Genomic DNA, 17,487 nt, shown 5'->3' on the forward strand with positions numbered 1-17,487 from the left:
TTCTCAAATCTGCCGACCCTCAATGTTACTTAGAAATGATTTGATGATCTTTCCAAAGAGGCAGCAACAGCTGATACTAAACCCACGTAGGGTACCCAGGGGCACGGCAGTATAACTCTCATACTAGAATAATTCAGCTACATCATCGTGAAATTTTAAATTCTATGTAAGTCATTTAAGAAAATTATAACCTTTAAACCTCTGCTTTGGATAGTCCTTCATATTCTAACCAAATAGTTGCTTATTCATCTTTGAAAATGCTATACTATAGGGAAATTTAAGCCTTTCCTTCCTAAAGTCTAGTGTGAATTGATCATATATTCTGTATAAATGCAATAACAGGAGTGGTGATCAAAGTGTCTACCTTCTATTTGGTACAACCTCAGGAGGCAGTGAGAATAAACAAATATTAAAAAGAAGCATGAAACTGTGTAACAAAATGGCCAATTCCGATGAAATAAAATCCTGTTTAGTTAGGGTTTTACCATATAAAATAGAGTTAGTATTGAAATGACACAGATTTGGAATCATTAACTTTATTTGTCACTCTTCACAGACATTGGTCCACTTCCACATCAAAAGTAGGAACATCTACACTTAGTCTTCGATAACAACGTTGTACCACAAACCATAGTAACTTACATAGAGAAAAGTTACTGAAATAAAGAGATTTTTATATTCATGACCCTAGACATCCCCCAAATATTTGTCCTATCTGTATAATTATGAGGCTTTATAACTCCACAAAGCTATTTCTTCTTAATTTAGTATTTTAATATCCACACTAGACCATCGGATCACCAAACTTTCAAGAGGTTGAAAAACAGATACAGTTCAAAATCTAAGTGACTATAATACGCACATGCATAGTTTAGAGCTGCTCTAAAGTTTAAAATCTTCTCTTGTTTCAGAGATATTTACATCAAATTAAGACATTTGTAATAGCTCACAGTACATAACAACCCAAATACCATTTTCACCTATCCTATAAGGAAGTTAAGCATTCATAATCTAATAAATTCAGTGCATTTTGTCAACATAAATAACACAAGCTATTCTAAATGTTTTACATTTATTTCAGTGCATTATTTTCAAATACTAAATGGAATGAAATTATAATTACTGGTTATATCATAATTGAGCATATTACGGAATCTGTTACACAAACAATTCACATCAATACTATAATTCATTCTAAAACAACTTTACAGGCACACACAAAATAGAGAACAAAATTTGCTTTTAAAAAAATTTAAAGTATACTGTCTACTTTACACTAAAAGATTTATTTTCACAAAACAGCCAATTTCCAAACCCCTTTTCTAAGTTTGACTTAAGGAAAGTTCAATCCATTCGAATCTTCTGGTTTGTCATCCTATAAATGATGCTATCATATCCAGGATCCATGTTCCAAATATTGTAAGAGGTGATAATCACAGCCAAGGCCAAGCCGATCATTATCCAAAGTACCATGTTGAAAATCACTGAATACTCAAAATTATACTTATAAGCAAGATTATAGGGACTTGATGGGTTCTTCTACAATGAAGAAAGAAAATCAAGAGGGAAGAATTTTAAGAGAGGAAATTACCCCAATGCAGCAGCTCTGATTCATCTCTCTAACAAGCATTTATTCCTAAGTGGCGTAAGAGCTTATTCGAGGAGGGACCAAGGAGGGAGCTTTCAAGGAGAGGATCGCACACACTGCTGATTAAGTATGAACGGGTTCAACTGCCACAGGTGACTTAAGATTTAGTGGGGTTTTAAAGTTAATGTCACAGTTTGAAAGCAGGATCTAAAAACGTGCTTACCTCTTGTTTTGCCTCAAGGATAGTCCTTGTCTTCCTCACAAGGGATGTGTCGAATGATCTGACAGTCACCAGCTCTACCACTGCATTCCCACCATAGAGACCATACATGTCATCTGCAAACTGCGGAGTCAGTGACATTACATAAATCTTAACTACATGCACCTACAAGAACAACATACCTACCTATTGGCTCATGAAATACAAGCTTAGAACAGGCAAGTCTTAAGCGTTTCAACATACATTCAAATGTTCCAAATAACTTTAAGGGCCTGGATTTTTGGCATATAAGTTGGGAGAAGGGAAGTAGGGAAGGGAAATGAAAGAATCTTCCTAAATGGTCTCTGGTTAATCACAAACATCTACCAAGACTTAACTGTGAAACCTCATTAAAGAGTTACAGGCGAGTCATTTCAAGAGCAAGAGAAATGAGCATTTATTACCTATCTACTAAATGTCTGCTACTGGCTTGGTGCTCCCCTTTGATTATTTCATAGTGTTTATTGGGGACAGAGTTTCAGTTGGGGAAGATGAAAAGTTCTAGTAATGGATGGCAGTGGTGGTTGCACGGCAATTTGAATGTACTAAATGTGACAGCACTCTGTGCTTAAAAATGATTAAAGTGGGAAGTTTTATGTTACGTATATTTTAGCACGATGAGAAGAAAAAGGTATTGGGCTGGAGTTACCCATCATTTCCTACGCTGCCTCTGCCAGCATTCCAGACGTCCCAGTATACATATACATCTTTGCTGTACTCTATCCTTGGCCACTAAAATTAGAAGTTCTCCAAAGAGCGTAAGAGTTCAAGCAACATTAAGTATTTCACTAAGCAGACTTTTCCATTAAGAGGCTAAAAGTGAGGTGGTCATACTGTAACCTCTCATACCCCACTGATAATTTACCTTTTGTAGAGCATCAACAAGGATCTTAGAAGCATCTCTGAATTGTTCAGAATCTTCTCCATAATGTTTCCCAATTTCATCCAAACCTGCCAGCTCCAGTGAATATAAATCAGGAGAATGGTCCTTGGCTAGATGCTTATGTCGAGACAACTGAGGAGAACAAACAAACAAAATGAAGTGGATGAAGTCATGTCAAACACAGCCAATTAAAGTTTTATGCCCATCTAAACTAGGCTGAACAGAACCAGCCCATGTGCCACAATATACAAATAGTCTAAAATGGCGGCAAATGGAGCTGGTTTAAATGGGAGTTTCCAATAAATCCAACATAAATCTCATTTTTAAGAGCAGTTCCAGGACTACATGAATATTTAATAAAAGCTCTTTTTAAATTTTCTTTTAAAAACTTCAGATATGAAAGAACAGATGGTTGGACCAGTCTGATCCCAGAACATGAGCCATCAATGCTCAGAGCAGACACTTCCCACACGCCCTCCTGGACCCCTGGTCGGCCCCCGGACTGGGCTTCCAGCTCCCGGAACCAGCCCTGCTGGAAAAGTTTGAGCAACGACTTCAGTAGACAGCAAACAGGTATATTTTTCTGTTTCAATCACAGGAAGATTTTTGTGGGGGAAAAAATTCACCAAAAATACCCTTTAGGCAGATTTATTCCCTTCCTGACTTGGTGGACAGCTTTGTTAGTCCAAACTGTTATTTCTATTTTAAATACAGGATTTAAGTCTTAATGTCTCACAAGAAATCAATAGCCAAGTCAGGGCTGCAGCTAGGGTGGCCCACTCAAGTCCTATATTCTTGGAGGATATACTTACGACCTCCTAAGAGTAGAAATCCAAGATAATTTGACTAACATGAGATGAGTTCAAAATTCCCACCACCACCAATTCCTCAACTTTCATGGCATCATGAATCCAGGGCGTACTTGATCAAACTTTTCTATTGGTTTCATTAGCATGCAAAGATTCTCTAGAAGTGTCTTCTGGCACCAAAATAAATGGAACTGAAAAATCAGAGCAGCCTACTCACCAAACTTGAAATATCATGTAGAACTTGCAGTTCAGAAAGAAAGAGCAGATCGACCTGCAGAGCCGAAAGAAATGCACAGTGCCTTAAATATGCATCGCGGAACTGAGCTTGCCATTTATCAAGTAAGGCGCAGGGTATTACAAATGCTAAGCACATCAGCAAGCTTATGCAACAGTTGTCCTCCATTTGGTAGGTTCATTTCAATGGAAAATACATGTAAGACATCATTTCCCACCAGAAAGGGGATGGCCATTCCTCGCACAGTGACCACCACTCAGTAGCTGTGTCTCTTTATTTTTTTTATGTTTTTATTGACTTTTTAGAGAGAGAGGGAGGGGGGTAAGGGATGGAGGAAGAGAGAGAAACAGACATTGATCGGTTGCCTCCTGCACACCCCCTGCTAGGGAATCTAACCCACAACCTGGTCATGTGTCCTGACTGGGAATTGAACCGGTGACCTTTTGGTACGGAATGACACTTAACCAACTGAGCCATCCCAGCCAGGGCTCAATAGCCATATTTCTGATAAAGCTATGATAAAGCATCTAAACTCTACAGTTTGTCCTCAGGGTGTCAGAATGTTCTGGCACACTGCAGCAAGGTCTTGCCAGTGGCCCCGTTTGCTCACATCCCTTGAGCATGTTCTACATTGGAGAGTAACAGACGGTGGTCCTGGTCAACCATAGGAGGAGGGGAGGGTGCCAGAAAGGTGGTGTGCCACGTGGTTAAGAGGGTGCATGAGCAGGTGGTGAAACTGACAGACAGGAGCCATAAGGGAGGGTGGCTCCCTCCACTTCACTGTCAAGAATAAACTAGAGCCCCAGCCAGTTTGGCTAGGTGGATAGCATGTCAGCCTGAGGACTGAAGGGTCCCAGGTTCTATTCCGGTCAAGGCTTAATCCCTGGCCCCAGGTGGGGCGTGTGCAGGAGGCAACCAATCAATGCATCTCTCTCACATTGATGTTTCTGTCTCTCCCTCTCCCTTCCACTCTCTAAAATTCACTAGAAAAATATCCTCAGGTGAGGATTAGCAAAAAAAAAAAAAAAAAGAAAGAAAGAGAAAGAAAGAAAGAAAGAAAGAAAGAAAGAAAGAAAGAAAGAAAGAAAGACGAAACAAAGAAGAATGAACTAGAAAAATGAGGTAACACATCAGAAGTGGCAGTGAATGAGGGCGCCCACAGTGCCAGAGGGGCCCAGCTCCATCAGCCGCCAAGTAAATCCCGTGATTTCTGGTTTGTCCAGATTCATTGGTGACAACCCTCATGCGAGAATGTAATACTACTTACCACTACAGTTCAACTCACCAAAGGAGGTGACTCATGCAGTCCACGAGAAAACTACACTAGAGGAAAGAAGAATCTACTCCAGCCATAAATTTGCAAAAGTCAGCAGCGTAAGAAATGGGAAAGTGTAGAGGGCCCCCTGGGAAGGCACATGGGCATTTCTTTAATTATTGTCAGCTGAATCCAAAGTGACAGGCAGAGCCGCGTCTTGGATACACATTGACCAAAAAGGCGGATGTGTTGTCAGCACTGACTCTTACCTTTGCCCAGGTGTCGGGGAGCGGGCTTTGATATGTAAATCCAGTCTAGCACCGGGAATGAGGGAATGAATAGGACCTGGGCCCACCCAAGCTCCTTTGATCCTAAGTTCTGGTGAAACCCCCTGGTATTTGGAATATAAATAAACACGCTGCATCGGCTCTGGGTCCCTGTCCCTCCATCAGAGAGGACGGTGGTCCCACCCGGCTCCCAGCTTTTTCCTTATATTTTGTGTCTTGTTTCTTTTATTTCTCAATCCCCAGCTCCTCTACTCAGGAACTGGACCCGCTCTCTTTCCGCACTGGACGAGGAAAAGAGAAACACCTACAGGAAAGAGTAACGAGATTAACTTGTGCGTCAGTAACTATACTTACTTCATTGTTCCTGCTCAGGGAATTGAGGGGAAGCGAGTTGAGGACAGAGTTTTCTTGAAACAGGCGACTGCGGAGCTGTCGTAACGTTACTGAAAGATCTTCAAAAGCTGAGTTTGCCTTCCCCACCATGTACACTCTCTGCAAGAAGAATCCAAAAGTTTCAGCTGTGTCCTACAGATGAAGTCCAATGTACAGAGGTCTGACGGCATTGTTCATAAAACTGGTTTTAAGTTTTCATCAACTAATGAAAGCTAATTTCTTAAAGCATCTTAAATAAAAAGTGTATCACTTACTTCCTCGCTGGGAGCCAGCTGCAAAACTACTGGAGTTTCTTCAGAAAATAAGGAGTGAATGGAATTTGCAACACTGTCAAGGTTAAAAGGAACCGCCTGAAATTTAAGAGGAAGACCTTAATTATATCTCAACCAAAGTGGGAAGAAAAATCATGCAGATGGTATTAAAAAAGGAGCCTCAAAAAAATAAAATAAAAAAGGCATCAGCAATTTCTAGGGAAATTCAAAAGACCCAAATCACATCCAAACACAGAGTCCTTTTGAGGGCACAGAGGTCAGACAGCCGCCTAGTGGGCCAATGAGCCTGTCCCCCAATGTGCCCAAACAGGAAATAACCTGCAAACACCACGGACGCAATGCTGTCTTGCATAAACCTTCATTTCCTGGTGGTCATGTGTGTATTTAAATAGCAATATATTTCGTCTCCATATTAACTAAACATTCGACAAAGAATGTATATTCTACAATAAAGTATTAACTTTCACTCAGGAGGTCAGAATACACCTGAAATCCGTATGATGCCATTAACCAATGTCACCCCAATACATTTAATAAAAAAACACACAGGTCAGAAGATTTTGAATTGAATTGAAAGAAACAGACCTCATTTTTCATTTCAAAATTTTAAAAATGTTTAACTTGGGGTTTGTCTTCAGATACACTGAAGACTCTTAGACAAAGCATAAAGTATGTCACAGAATTTCATAGGGCTTTTATCGTAGGACCACATGATATTAAACTGAAATAACCACTTGTGGTAAAATCTTTTTTTAATTTTTATTTTATTGATTTTTTACAGAGAGGAATTGAGAGGGATAGAGAGTTAGAAACATCGATGAGAGAGAAACATCGATCAGCTGCCTCCTGCATACCTCCCACTGGGGATGTGCCCGCAACCAAGGTACATGCCCTTGACCGGAATCGAACCTGGGACCTTTCAGTCCACAGGCCGACGCTCTATCCACTGAGCCAAACCGGTTTTGGCTCCTTGAACTTTTTTTATTGAAGTGTAACATACATGCAATACAGTGCACAAATCTTGGGATAACAGCTCAAGGAATGTTTACAAATGGATACACTCATATAATCCCCCCAGATTAAGACTGAACATTATCAGCACCCTAGAGCCTCCCCCATCAGTCACTCCACCCCCAAGAATAACCGAAAGTCTTACTTCTATCCTCACAGATCTCTTTTTGCCCTACATTAGTTTTAACAATAAATTGCGATAATTTTCCCCTCAAAATAATTATTTTATTCTCAATATTATGGTACTAAAAAAAGCAGTATAGCCCAGCTGGTGTGGCTCAGTGGTTGAGCATTGACCTATGAACCAGGAGGTCACGGTTCAATTCCCGATCAGGGCACATGCCCAGGTTGCAAGCTCGATCGTGGGGCGTGGAGGAGGCAGCCGATCCATGATTCTCTCTCATCATTGATGTTTCTCTCTCCCTCTCTGAAATCAATAAAAATATATACTTTTAAAAAAACAAGAAGAAGCAGTATAGTAGTAGTGGTTTTGCTTTAATGGAGATTTCTTACAGTAATTCCTTTTACTATTAAAAGGTTCACGTTTATAAGCAGCAAAGTAATGCTAACATGGTACAGGCAGAAATTATTGGGATTATATATACCTTACTGATCAAATCCCACCACTCATGAGACTGTGAAACAAAATCATTTTTTCCTCTTAGTCAAGATGCATATTAACTCTTCCCAAAATTCTCTTAAAGTGAGCTAATGAGCAAATGCAGGGAGGAGAACGTTCAAGCTTGCAGGAGCATCCTGAGCCAGCCACAGAGCTCTGCGTTTGCAGCCAGCCAGCTCACTGCCGCGGACTCCGGAGGGAACACGAGGACATGGACCTAGTGAAACGGCACTCGTGGCAGGAGAGCTGAAGACTGAAGGTGACACGTCCCCAGCAATCAAGCTGGAGAAGCTAGGAACGTCACAGGGACCGCTCGTGTTTGGCTGACTTCTCGGTGCTGGCAGCGGCAGGAGGGTCTCACAACAGCTGTCAGCCGCCGGCTTGAAAGCTTGTGAAGGAGTGAGCGAGCCTCCAGTCGCCTTCCAGAAAAATGAGGTGAAACTCAAGGGAAAGTGACAAGATAACGCCCGAGACAGTGTCAGCGGGAGACACCGCGACTGCTTTCCGTTTTCCGAGCCTCTGACTATTCCGAGTGGGGCCATTTGTCTGCCTTTTATCTGAGACAGTACTCCCATGCACGGAACAGACAAGCCTCAATAAATTCACAGCCCACGTCACTGCTTGTACCAGAAGCTGTTTTACTTATCAATCAGTGCATCCAAAAAAAGACACGTGTGCTTAGAACACAGTGCATGATGACAGCTGACAAGACGAAATTAAAGACGCACCCTGTGGGCTTTCCAAATACTCACATTCTCCAGAGGGTAGGAGATGACGCTGCCTGGGGGCAGCGCGAGCCGGTCCACTCCCTTCACCATCACCATCACCGTGGCCTGAGGACGATGGAATAGGTTTCCCACGGCAAGGCCCGGCCAAGAAAGGTCCTGAAGGTGGAGAAGCGTGAGACGGTGCTGAGTTACCTACTCGGGAAAGCATGCCGGAGCCTCTGTGAAAACAGCTAAGGGGTTCTGGGCGGACGCCGGCAAGGAAACGTCACGGAGAGCAGGTGTTTCAGTTCAGGGAGCTGCAATCTCCTAAGCCAGGGGTCGGCAAACCCATTAGTCCACAGAGCCAAATATCAACAGGACAACGATTGAAATTTCTTTTGAGAGCCAAATTTTTTAAACTTAAACTTCTTCTAACACCACTTCTTCAACATAGACTCGCCCAGGCCGTGGTATTTTGTGGAAGAGCCACAATCAAGGGGCCAAAGAGCCGCCTGTGGCTCGCGAGCCGCAGTTTGCCGACCACGGTTCTAAGCAAGGACGTGGATTTCTACCTTCATTTGCTTAAAAACCTGTAGATTTCAGCAAGAACGTCTAATAGGAAGTCACCTCAAGTCTCTGATGGAAAATAGCAGGCAAGTAAACGAAACATAGGTACTTTGCGAATTCCCGAGTCCAAAGTGTCCTTGCCGTCTTCCGACCATGGCATTTCCTCCCCCTCACTGCTTCTACTCCAGCCCTTTTCTCCGGCACGAAAGCATTCTCATTAGCCCTGGCCGGGTGGCTCAGTTCGTTGGAGCATCATCCCATGCACCAGGTTTGTGGGTTCAATTCCCGGTCATGACACACAACCAGGTTTCGGGTTCAATCCCTGGTCGGGGAGTGTACAGGAGGCAATTGATCGATGTTTCTCTCTCACATAGATGTTTCTCTCTCTCTCTCCCCCCAACCCCTCCTCTCACTCTAAAATCAACAGAAAACATCTCAAAAAAATTTTTGTCATTAGACTAAGCTCTTTATAAATAAAACAAAATTCCTGCTGAAAGTAACTCATATTAGTTCACTAATAATTATTTCTAAAGGTTACCTTAATTGCCATTTGTAGTCAAATTTAAGTCTGTAAAGAACTAAGTACAAATCTCATCCTTAAATGTAACCGCCAGTCCCGCTCGTGCTAGGAGCTCAGGAGCCCCTCCCACCGGCCCCGCGAGCGGGTTTCGGGGCACCCAGGACCTCGGAGGACAGTTCCTGAGTGACTGATGATATCTGGAGACCACATCAAAGCACCGAACTTCTAAAACGGGAGGCGATGACAGGAAGACCGAGCAAACGGAACCCCTTTTCCGCTAGTGCACAGCCGTCTGTTCCTCACCCTCACGGGGGCCAGGCCCCTCTGCTACATCGCATGATCGGCCAGTTCCTGTGTGTTACAGCTTAATGGTTGGAAACTGTGATCCTAGGCCCGTGGTCGGCAAACTGCGGCTCTCGAGCCACATGTAGCTTTTTGGCCCCTGGAGTGTGGCTCTTCCACAAAATACCACGTGCGGGCGCGCACGTACAGTGCAATTGAAACTTCGTGGCCCGTGCGCAAAAGTCGGTTTTTGGCTCTCAAAAGAAATGTCAATCGTTGTCCTGTTGATATTTGGCTCTGCTGACTAATGAGTTTGCCGACCACTGTCCCAGGCTACTCCTTAACTACTGACAACACCGTTTTCCTAAACTCAGGCACGATGATACACACTTTTTCATTTGTAACAAATTATAAGAGACTGAGTGTTTGTGTCTCCCACCCCAAATTCATATGCTGCGCTCCTAGCCCTAAGGGGATGGTATCGGGAGGTGGGGCCTTCAGGAGGTGCTTGGGTCATGAGGGTGGAGCTCTCACGAAAGGGGTCAGTGCCCTTACAAAGGACCTGGGGCGCTCTCACTCCTCCCACCATGTGGGGACACAGCAAGCAGCCCAGTCTGCGCCCTGGAAGGCGGCCCTCACTAGGACTGACCACACCGCACCCTGAGCTCACACAGTCTCAGAAAGGCGGGAAATGGCTGCTGCTTAGAAGCCACCCACCTCAGTGCTTTGTAACAGCAGCCGGAGCTGAAACACAAATCTGTCACGTGTACTGAAAACAATAAAAGTATACGTCCTGCCCTGACCGGTGTGGCTCAGTGGATAGAGCGTCGGCCTGCGGACTGAGGGGTCCCAGGTTCGATTCCGGTCAAGGGCATGTACCTTGGTTTCGGGCACATCCCCAGTGGGGAGTGTGCAGGAGGCAGCTGATCGATGTTTCTAACTCTCTCTCCCTCTCCCTTCCTCTCTGTAAAAAAATCAATAAAATATATTTTTTAAAAAGTATACGTCCTATTACATGGACAATGATTTGTAAGGATTTGGTTTCATAAGCCAAGCTTGTACTTATCCCAAATCTCCCCAACTACAAATGAGCTTTTTTACTTTTGCAACCTGTACCAAATATACCTATGTTAGCTTGTTGCTTTCTAGGGCTATTTGCAGAAATCAACAAAAATGCTTTCAGAAACAGCTCTAATTTTTTAAAAAAATTTTTATTGATTGATTTGAAAGAGAGAGAACATCGATTTGTTGTTCCACTTATTTATGCACTCATTGGTTGATTCCTGTATGTGCCCTGACCGGGGATGGAACCATATGGGGATGAGCTACCCACGAGGGCCCAAATATATATTTTTAAATACACATACTTCTTTCACAGAGAAGCCCATGGATAATGCAGCCACATCTGGGATTCGCTCTCCTGGTATAGGCCAGTTCCCATCGCGGAAAACAACAGACCCCGGAGATCTTAATATACTAAACTCGTTCCCCACAACACCTGGAAGGGAACAGATTAGTAAGTGAATGATGAGCATCATAAGTCTTTTGCATCCATGTTGAAAATTATGAAGTATGTTTCCCCATTCCCAGTGACTTAGCATACTAAATCATGATGGGACAAAACGCTGAATCCTAAATAAACATCAATGAATTCTTTTTCAAGGTATCACTCTAAGAATTTAAGTGCAAGCATTCTGCTGTAACAAAGATACAACTACGAAACCAGATCCCCCTAATGATCTAGAGGACATCCTACAAATGGCCCTTAATCAGGGGCACGTGGCAATTTGTCAAGTATTAGAAATCAGTGGCACGTCTCCAGAATTTAAGAAACAAAAAACAAAACTCTAGCACAGACTAACAAGAATGAAATCTTAAAAACTCTAAATTATTTCTACCATCGATCCTCTCTTCAAAATGCAAATTCATAAAATTTCCTAGCATTTCACCCTAAAACGTTAGTAGGTTAGTATCTTAGGAAAGATCAGATCTTTCCTTTCATCCCCCAGGCAAACCTAGTGAAATGAGGCCTGTCAAGTGGGGGTACATGTTACCAGTCAGGATACAAAACACCAGACCACAGAAACAAAATCCAGGAAATAGTATTTCCAATGGACATATGAAGGTGAGAAAAGGTATTCTGTAATAATAAAGTCAGCTAGTCTAGGGATATGAGGAGAAGCCCGGCCGGTGTGGCCCAGTAGTTGGCGTTGACCATGTTTGGTGTTGCAGTGCTGACAGTGAATAAAAGGCCTCCGATGGTGCTGATAAAATGAGATGCAATTCAGTGCAGCCACCAGAGCAGAAATTTCCAAACTGTTCCAGCCCGAGGTGGACCAAAACAAATGAGCAGAATGGAAGGGCCGTCTGTAATGGATACACATCTTGGTTCACTAAAGGAGTAGTTTTGCAAACTCTAAGGAAAACGGGGCAGCAAGAGACGCTTAGTTTCAAAGCACCACACACATTTAAAAAACCATATTTGGATCCGGAGATAGCCTTGTTTTGAGATGTGGCCCTACTCAACCCAGCAATGTTCTACTCAATTCCTTTGCTGTGACTTTATTATTTTTTAAATATGTTTTCATTGATTTTATTTTTGGCATTCTGTTTTCTCCTTTTTTTTATTGTTTAAAGTTTTACATATGTCTCCTTTTTCCCCAATTGACACCCCCCCCCCAGCCATTCCCACCCCGGGCAAGCCCCCACCGCCCCAGTGTCTGTGTCCATTGGTTATGCTAATATGCATGCATACAAGTTCATTGATTTTTTAAAGAGAGGGAGAGACAGAAACATCAATGATGAGACAGAATTATTGATTGGCTGCCTCCTGCATGCCCCACACTGGGGATCGAGCCCACAACCGAGGCATGTGCCCTGACCGGGCATCGAACCGCAATCTCCTGGTTCATAGGTCGAAGCTCAGCCACTGAGCCACACCGGCTGGGCCTTTGCCTTGACTTTATAGTTCGATGCTCCTTCCTGTCCGTACAGCAGTCGCGCAGGAGCCCAGCGCTTTAGAAAACATCAGTCATGGACTCCAGACTTTGTAGGTTTCAATCCTTCCAGTACAAAATACAAAATTTGAAAGTAGCCCCCCTAGACACATATTTACAAAGCATACACTTGTGGTATAATAGGTTACATATTCATAATATATGCCCAAAAGTTACAGTCCTTTAAAAGGAGAGACCTGTATAGTAATTTTCCCAATGTAATCATCCGAAAATATCAGGCAAACCCAAAGCGCGGGAATTCTACAGAACACCTGACCACTGATTGCTATTCCAAAAACTAAGTGCGCACTGCCCTTGGGAGGCCTGAGCCCCCTCCCTGCCCCCACTCTCCTAGTCCCCCTCTCTCCCCTAAGGCTGAACACTCCCCAACACACTGATGGCTCCCAGGGTTTGATTTCAGCCTGGATTTCTCTTGAGCCTCAGACCTGCACCCCCAACAGTCTGCTGCGCATGTCCCTCTCAGCCCCGTGGGTCTTTCAAACCCAACAGAACTCCCCAGCTTTCCATCTGCTCCCCCGTGTTCCCTGCCCCCAAGGATGCCCCCGCCTGCCATCCAGCTGCTCGAATGGGTCGCCTTGAAATCCTTCCTCAGCACCACAGCTCACCTGTCCACTTTTTTTCTGATTATCCCACAAGTCCTTTCCCACCCATGTCCAGTGCGCACGCTCCGGGCTCTCGCCAGGCCTGGGGAACTGGCCACCTTATGACCTGCCTTCCTGTCACCTCAAAATACAGATCTGTTCATTCATCCTTCCGTTTAACCACCTCCACTCACTGCCCAGAGCTTGGAGACCAATGCAAGGGCACCTCACTAACATTACTTCTGGGGTCTCTCAACTGAACCCCTAAACACTCAGACCTGTACTGTCAGAAATGCCACACGTGTCCTGTGAGCCTCCCAGTCTGAGCTGGAGGCCGAGTCCCACCCTCTGGGAGCTCCCCCACACTATGCTGTGGTCTGGGCGTGGGAGATGGAATCAATCCGGGAAAAAGGGAACGGGTCCTCCTTTCTACCTCTGGGGCATCAGTGACCAAATCAACCCCTCCACAGGACAGCCTTCAGACCCATGTGTTTTTGACCTTGCGCCTTTCCTCTCCCGGCTGAATGTGAATTTTCCCAAATACTCCTTGTGACGTGGTATTCATAATGCTAATTCCCCTCCTCTAGTCTCTCTCTGACTTGGTAACCATTTTAAAGAACCTATGTTTTCTTCACTAATAGAGAAGTCTGATCTCTTAAAGATGTCTTCCATTAGATCACATTTAGTCATTGTGGAAAAAACTAATTGAACCTCAGCTGACAAGACCAAGCAATGCAAATGCTGACAGGATGGGATTCTTGGTCTGCAGGAACTAGCCTATTCTAGTTAGGAAAGCATGTTCAAACCATCGGCCAAACCAAAAATAAACAAAACCCCCTAAACATCCTTGAATCAAAATAATATCACTCATAACACTAAACGTGGAATTAGCATATGTTCAGATAAATCATGGTATGAAAGGGAAGATTTTTAAAGTTCAAAAATGAAATTTAAAAAATAGTCCTGGCCAGTTTGGCTCAGTGAATAGAGTGTTGGCCTCCAAATGGTCCCGGGTTTGATTCAGGTCAAGGGCATGTACCTGGGTTGCAGGATCCTCCCCAGCCCGGGCCCTGGTTGGGGGGCTCGTGCAGGAGGCAGCCAATGAATGTGTTTCTCTCACATCGATGTTTTGCTCTGTCTCTCCCTCTCTCTTCCACTCTCTCTAAAAATGAATGGAAAAATATCCTCAGGTGAGGATTTAAAAAAAAAACAAACAAAAAGAAATTAAAATAAAAAGTTGCCCCCAAGTAACTTACTAGATAGATCAGAATGACTTTCCAGAGAGAGACACAAAACAGCCCTACAATTTAGGGGCAGGAAAAGAAGTAGAACTGGCATCAACACAACACCGTGCAAGCAGAGGCACGGGCCTCCTATAGATTTTAACCTATGGGTTTTAAAGCCATACACTGGGGGCCGGAACCCAATTCCTCCCAACTGTTTTCCACGCGGCCTCTCGTTGGCCCGCCTGCGCCCGGTCCCAGCCCCCGTGATTCCCACCGCCTGGGCCACAGCGCCTGGAATGGAAAGGCCCACGCTCTGGCGAGAGCTGATCTGGGTTCAAGTCCAGCCTTGCTGCTGGCTACCTGCGTGGCGTTGGGTAATGTGCTTAGGCGTGATCACTGTCCTGCGCAAGGGCTGCTGTGAAATTCAATGAATTGCGTGATACACAAGAGGCCAAATCCTAGCTGCCCCTTGCTGAATGGCAGGGAACCCAGGCTCCTCTCAGAAAGCTACCATGATTTGACATGTGACCCGAAGAACGTGACTCACATCTTAGTTCCCAAATCCTTAAAATCGCTAACTGGGACCGGCCACGGAGAGGGACTTGGAGTTCGCCTTTAGAAACAACCAGGCAAAGACAAGGACTCCACCTCCAACTTTTGTCTCCCGCAACGATCACCGAGGCCAACGGCTAGGGATGAAGACACCAGGAAAACGGAAGAAACGCAGCCGCTGATGGCAGCTAAGTCCCTGCCCTTCTTCGCGGACGGCTGCGGTTCCACTCAATTGAGAAATGCCTCCCCGGCGTCCGGAGCCGGAAGAGGCCGGGAGGACGCGAGGCCAGACGGGCGGACGCGCCTTCCGCAAGGAGGAAGGTGCGGCCGCTCAGACGCCCCCCACCCGGCCCCGCCCCGCCCCTCCCCGGCCGCGGCGCCCCTCGCCCGCACTGCGGCACCCGCCCCCCCGGGGCACCCGCCTGGCCGCCCCCGACCCGGCGGCCCCGACCCCGCGGACCGCGCCCCGCCCGCCTCGGGTCCTCACCCGCCACCAACAAGGGCAGAAGCGCGACGAGCACAGCCATGGCTCCGGCGGCCGCGGCGGCGCAGGGGACAAGGAACGGGCAGGAGGACGCGAGCGACCACGGCTGCACCGCGGGTGACGAGCTCCGGCTCTGCCCGAGTGCCTGGGCCCGCCCCGTCGTCGCCGCCGCTCACCGGTGCCGCGCTCTCCACCAATCGCCGGAGACGCCGCGGCTTGCGGGGGAGGCGTGGCCGGCGCGCGTCGGGCCGATGGGCGGGTCTAACTGACGGATGGGCGGGTCTAACGTGATGGACGGGCGGCCCTTCTAATGGGAGACAGCAATCGCACAGCCGGGCCGGCCCGCCCCCTGGCCCGTGACAACTGGTCACGAGTTAGAGGGTCGCCCGGGCGAGCCCAGGTGTGGGAGCAGACGGGGCCTCCCTCCCGCGTGCGGACCCCGTGGCCACTCCCGGGTGGCCGTTTCCAACCGGCTGTCCGTCCTTCCCGGTCGCGTGGCTCTGCCCTGCCACGGGGGTAGCCGCGGAAGCTGCGTGGCTGGTTTGGTTTCGCTCTATTGCCCAATGCTGAGTTCCGGCTGGGAGGAAGCTGGGAGCCCCTGGGAGCCCTGTCCTCCACGTAGGGCACAACGAATAATTTTTAGGATGAATATTTCACGGGACGTACTTATGCTAAAAAAAGAAATTGGTTGTCTGAAATCCAAATACACCTGGGCGGCCTGTGTGTGGATTTGCTAATGAGGTAACCCTACCTCCTAAGATTGTCTGACTTCCTGATCGACCAGGAGTGACATGACAGAAACATCAATGACTTTCTTCATCCATTCACTCCGCGTTCCGTGAGGGCTACACACATTAATTAGACCAGGATCCGCCCTCCCCACAGCTCAGAATTCTTGGCCCGTGATATGAGGAAAGAAGTAACACAATGTAACAGCTGGAGTTAGAAGATGATTGCCCAGCTGATGACCTTGAAAGATGGATGCGTTCCCATAGGCAAGGATAGGTGATGGGGGGGGGGGGGGGGAGGGATTTCTACCAGGTAGGAAACTAAGTTGTGGGGAAGGCAGCACACGATGCAGTCGCTTCTGTTCACATCCACTGAAATTTCACTCTGGCCACCAGAACCGGTTCTAGACCAAGGGCCTGGAAAGAGCTTGTGTAAATGAACCTTACTTAGGGGCATAGTCAGCTAAAAGTGGAGCAGAGCGCCTGCGCGCTCATCCAACCTAAAGGGACAGGGAAAGGAGTGGATTGTTCTGTTCTTGAAAGAGTTCCAGAACATTCTTCCGTCTTTTAATTTGAAGATGACCAAAAATATTGTAAATAGACTGGAATAAAATAAATCCTTCCTCTTCCCCCTCCCCCAAGAAAACGTCAAAATCTCACCATCTCTCATGCTCTATTATGTCTTGAGAAATGACATCCCTTGCTTAGCTAAGGGTGAATCTCGTACCCTTTCAACCTAAGGCCCCTTTTCCTCTGAGGTCTTAAAGGGGCAATGCTGCTTCTTAGCGTAGAAGCCAGTAAGATAACCGCTGTAGGAAGCCTTCTGGTTTCATACACTGAGATTGAAACCTGCGGCGCGGGGAGGGGCGGGGGGCGTACTCAAGGTCCCATTCTGAACCATCGGTAGTTCTCCTTTATGAATGCAGCCCTTTGGATTCAATCTTGAGCGCTTCATAAGGAACTGGTGATTCGGTTAACTTTCCCTTGAAGCATTTAGGAGTGGATTGTGAGTGGCAGGGTACTAGTTGAAGGTATGACAGGTAATGTTTGCCTAAAGGAAGCCTCCTTCCTCATCACACCTCTCCTCCCAGGCCATTGCCCTGAGGGGAGGACTCTCAGAAGAATCAGAAAACGAAAACGGAAGGAGAGGTACACATATAATATTTGAAAGACTATGTACATAATTCAGTTTGCTTTCCTAACTCTTTCCCT

At 45.9% G+C, this 17,487-nt stretch overlaps 1 protein-coding gene across 1 annotated transcript; it reads right to left on the minus strand.

Annotated features, from left to right (window-relative positions):
* Positions 1-514: 514 nt before the first annotated feature.
* ATP6AP2 (ATPase H+ transporting accessory protein 2) lies at positions 515-15,714 on the minus strand. Its single transcript, XM_079764418.1, has 9 exons — positions 15,551-15,714; positions 11,055-11,185; positions 8,364-8,495; positions 5,964-6,059; positions 5,671-5,808; positions 3,757-3,810; positions 2,713-2,862; positions 1,812-1,931; positions 515-1,539 (listed from the first exon to the last, which is right to left on the minus strand). Exons 1-9 carry the CDS (start codon positions 15,588-15,590, stop codon positions 1,345-1,347), a joined length of 1,056 nt encoding a protein of 351 aa, XP_079620544.1. The 5' UTR covers positions 15,591-15,714; the 3' UTR covers positions 515-1,344.
* Between the last annotated feature and the right edge of the window lie 1,773 nt (positions 15,715-17,487).

Source organism: Cnephaeus nilssonii, assembly GCF_951640355.1.
Source record: "Cnephaeus nilssonii genome assembly, chromosome: X".
Lineage (NCBI taxonomy): Eukaryota > Metazoa > Chordata > Mammalia > Chiroptera > Vespertilionidae > Cnephaeus > Cnephaeus nilssonii.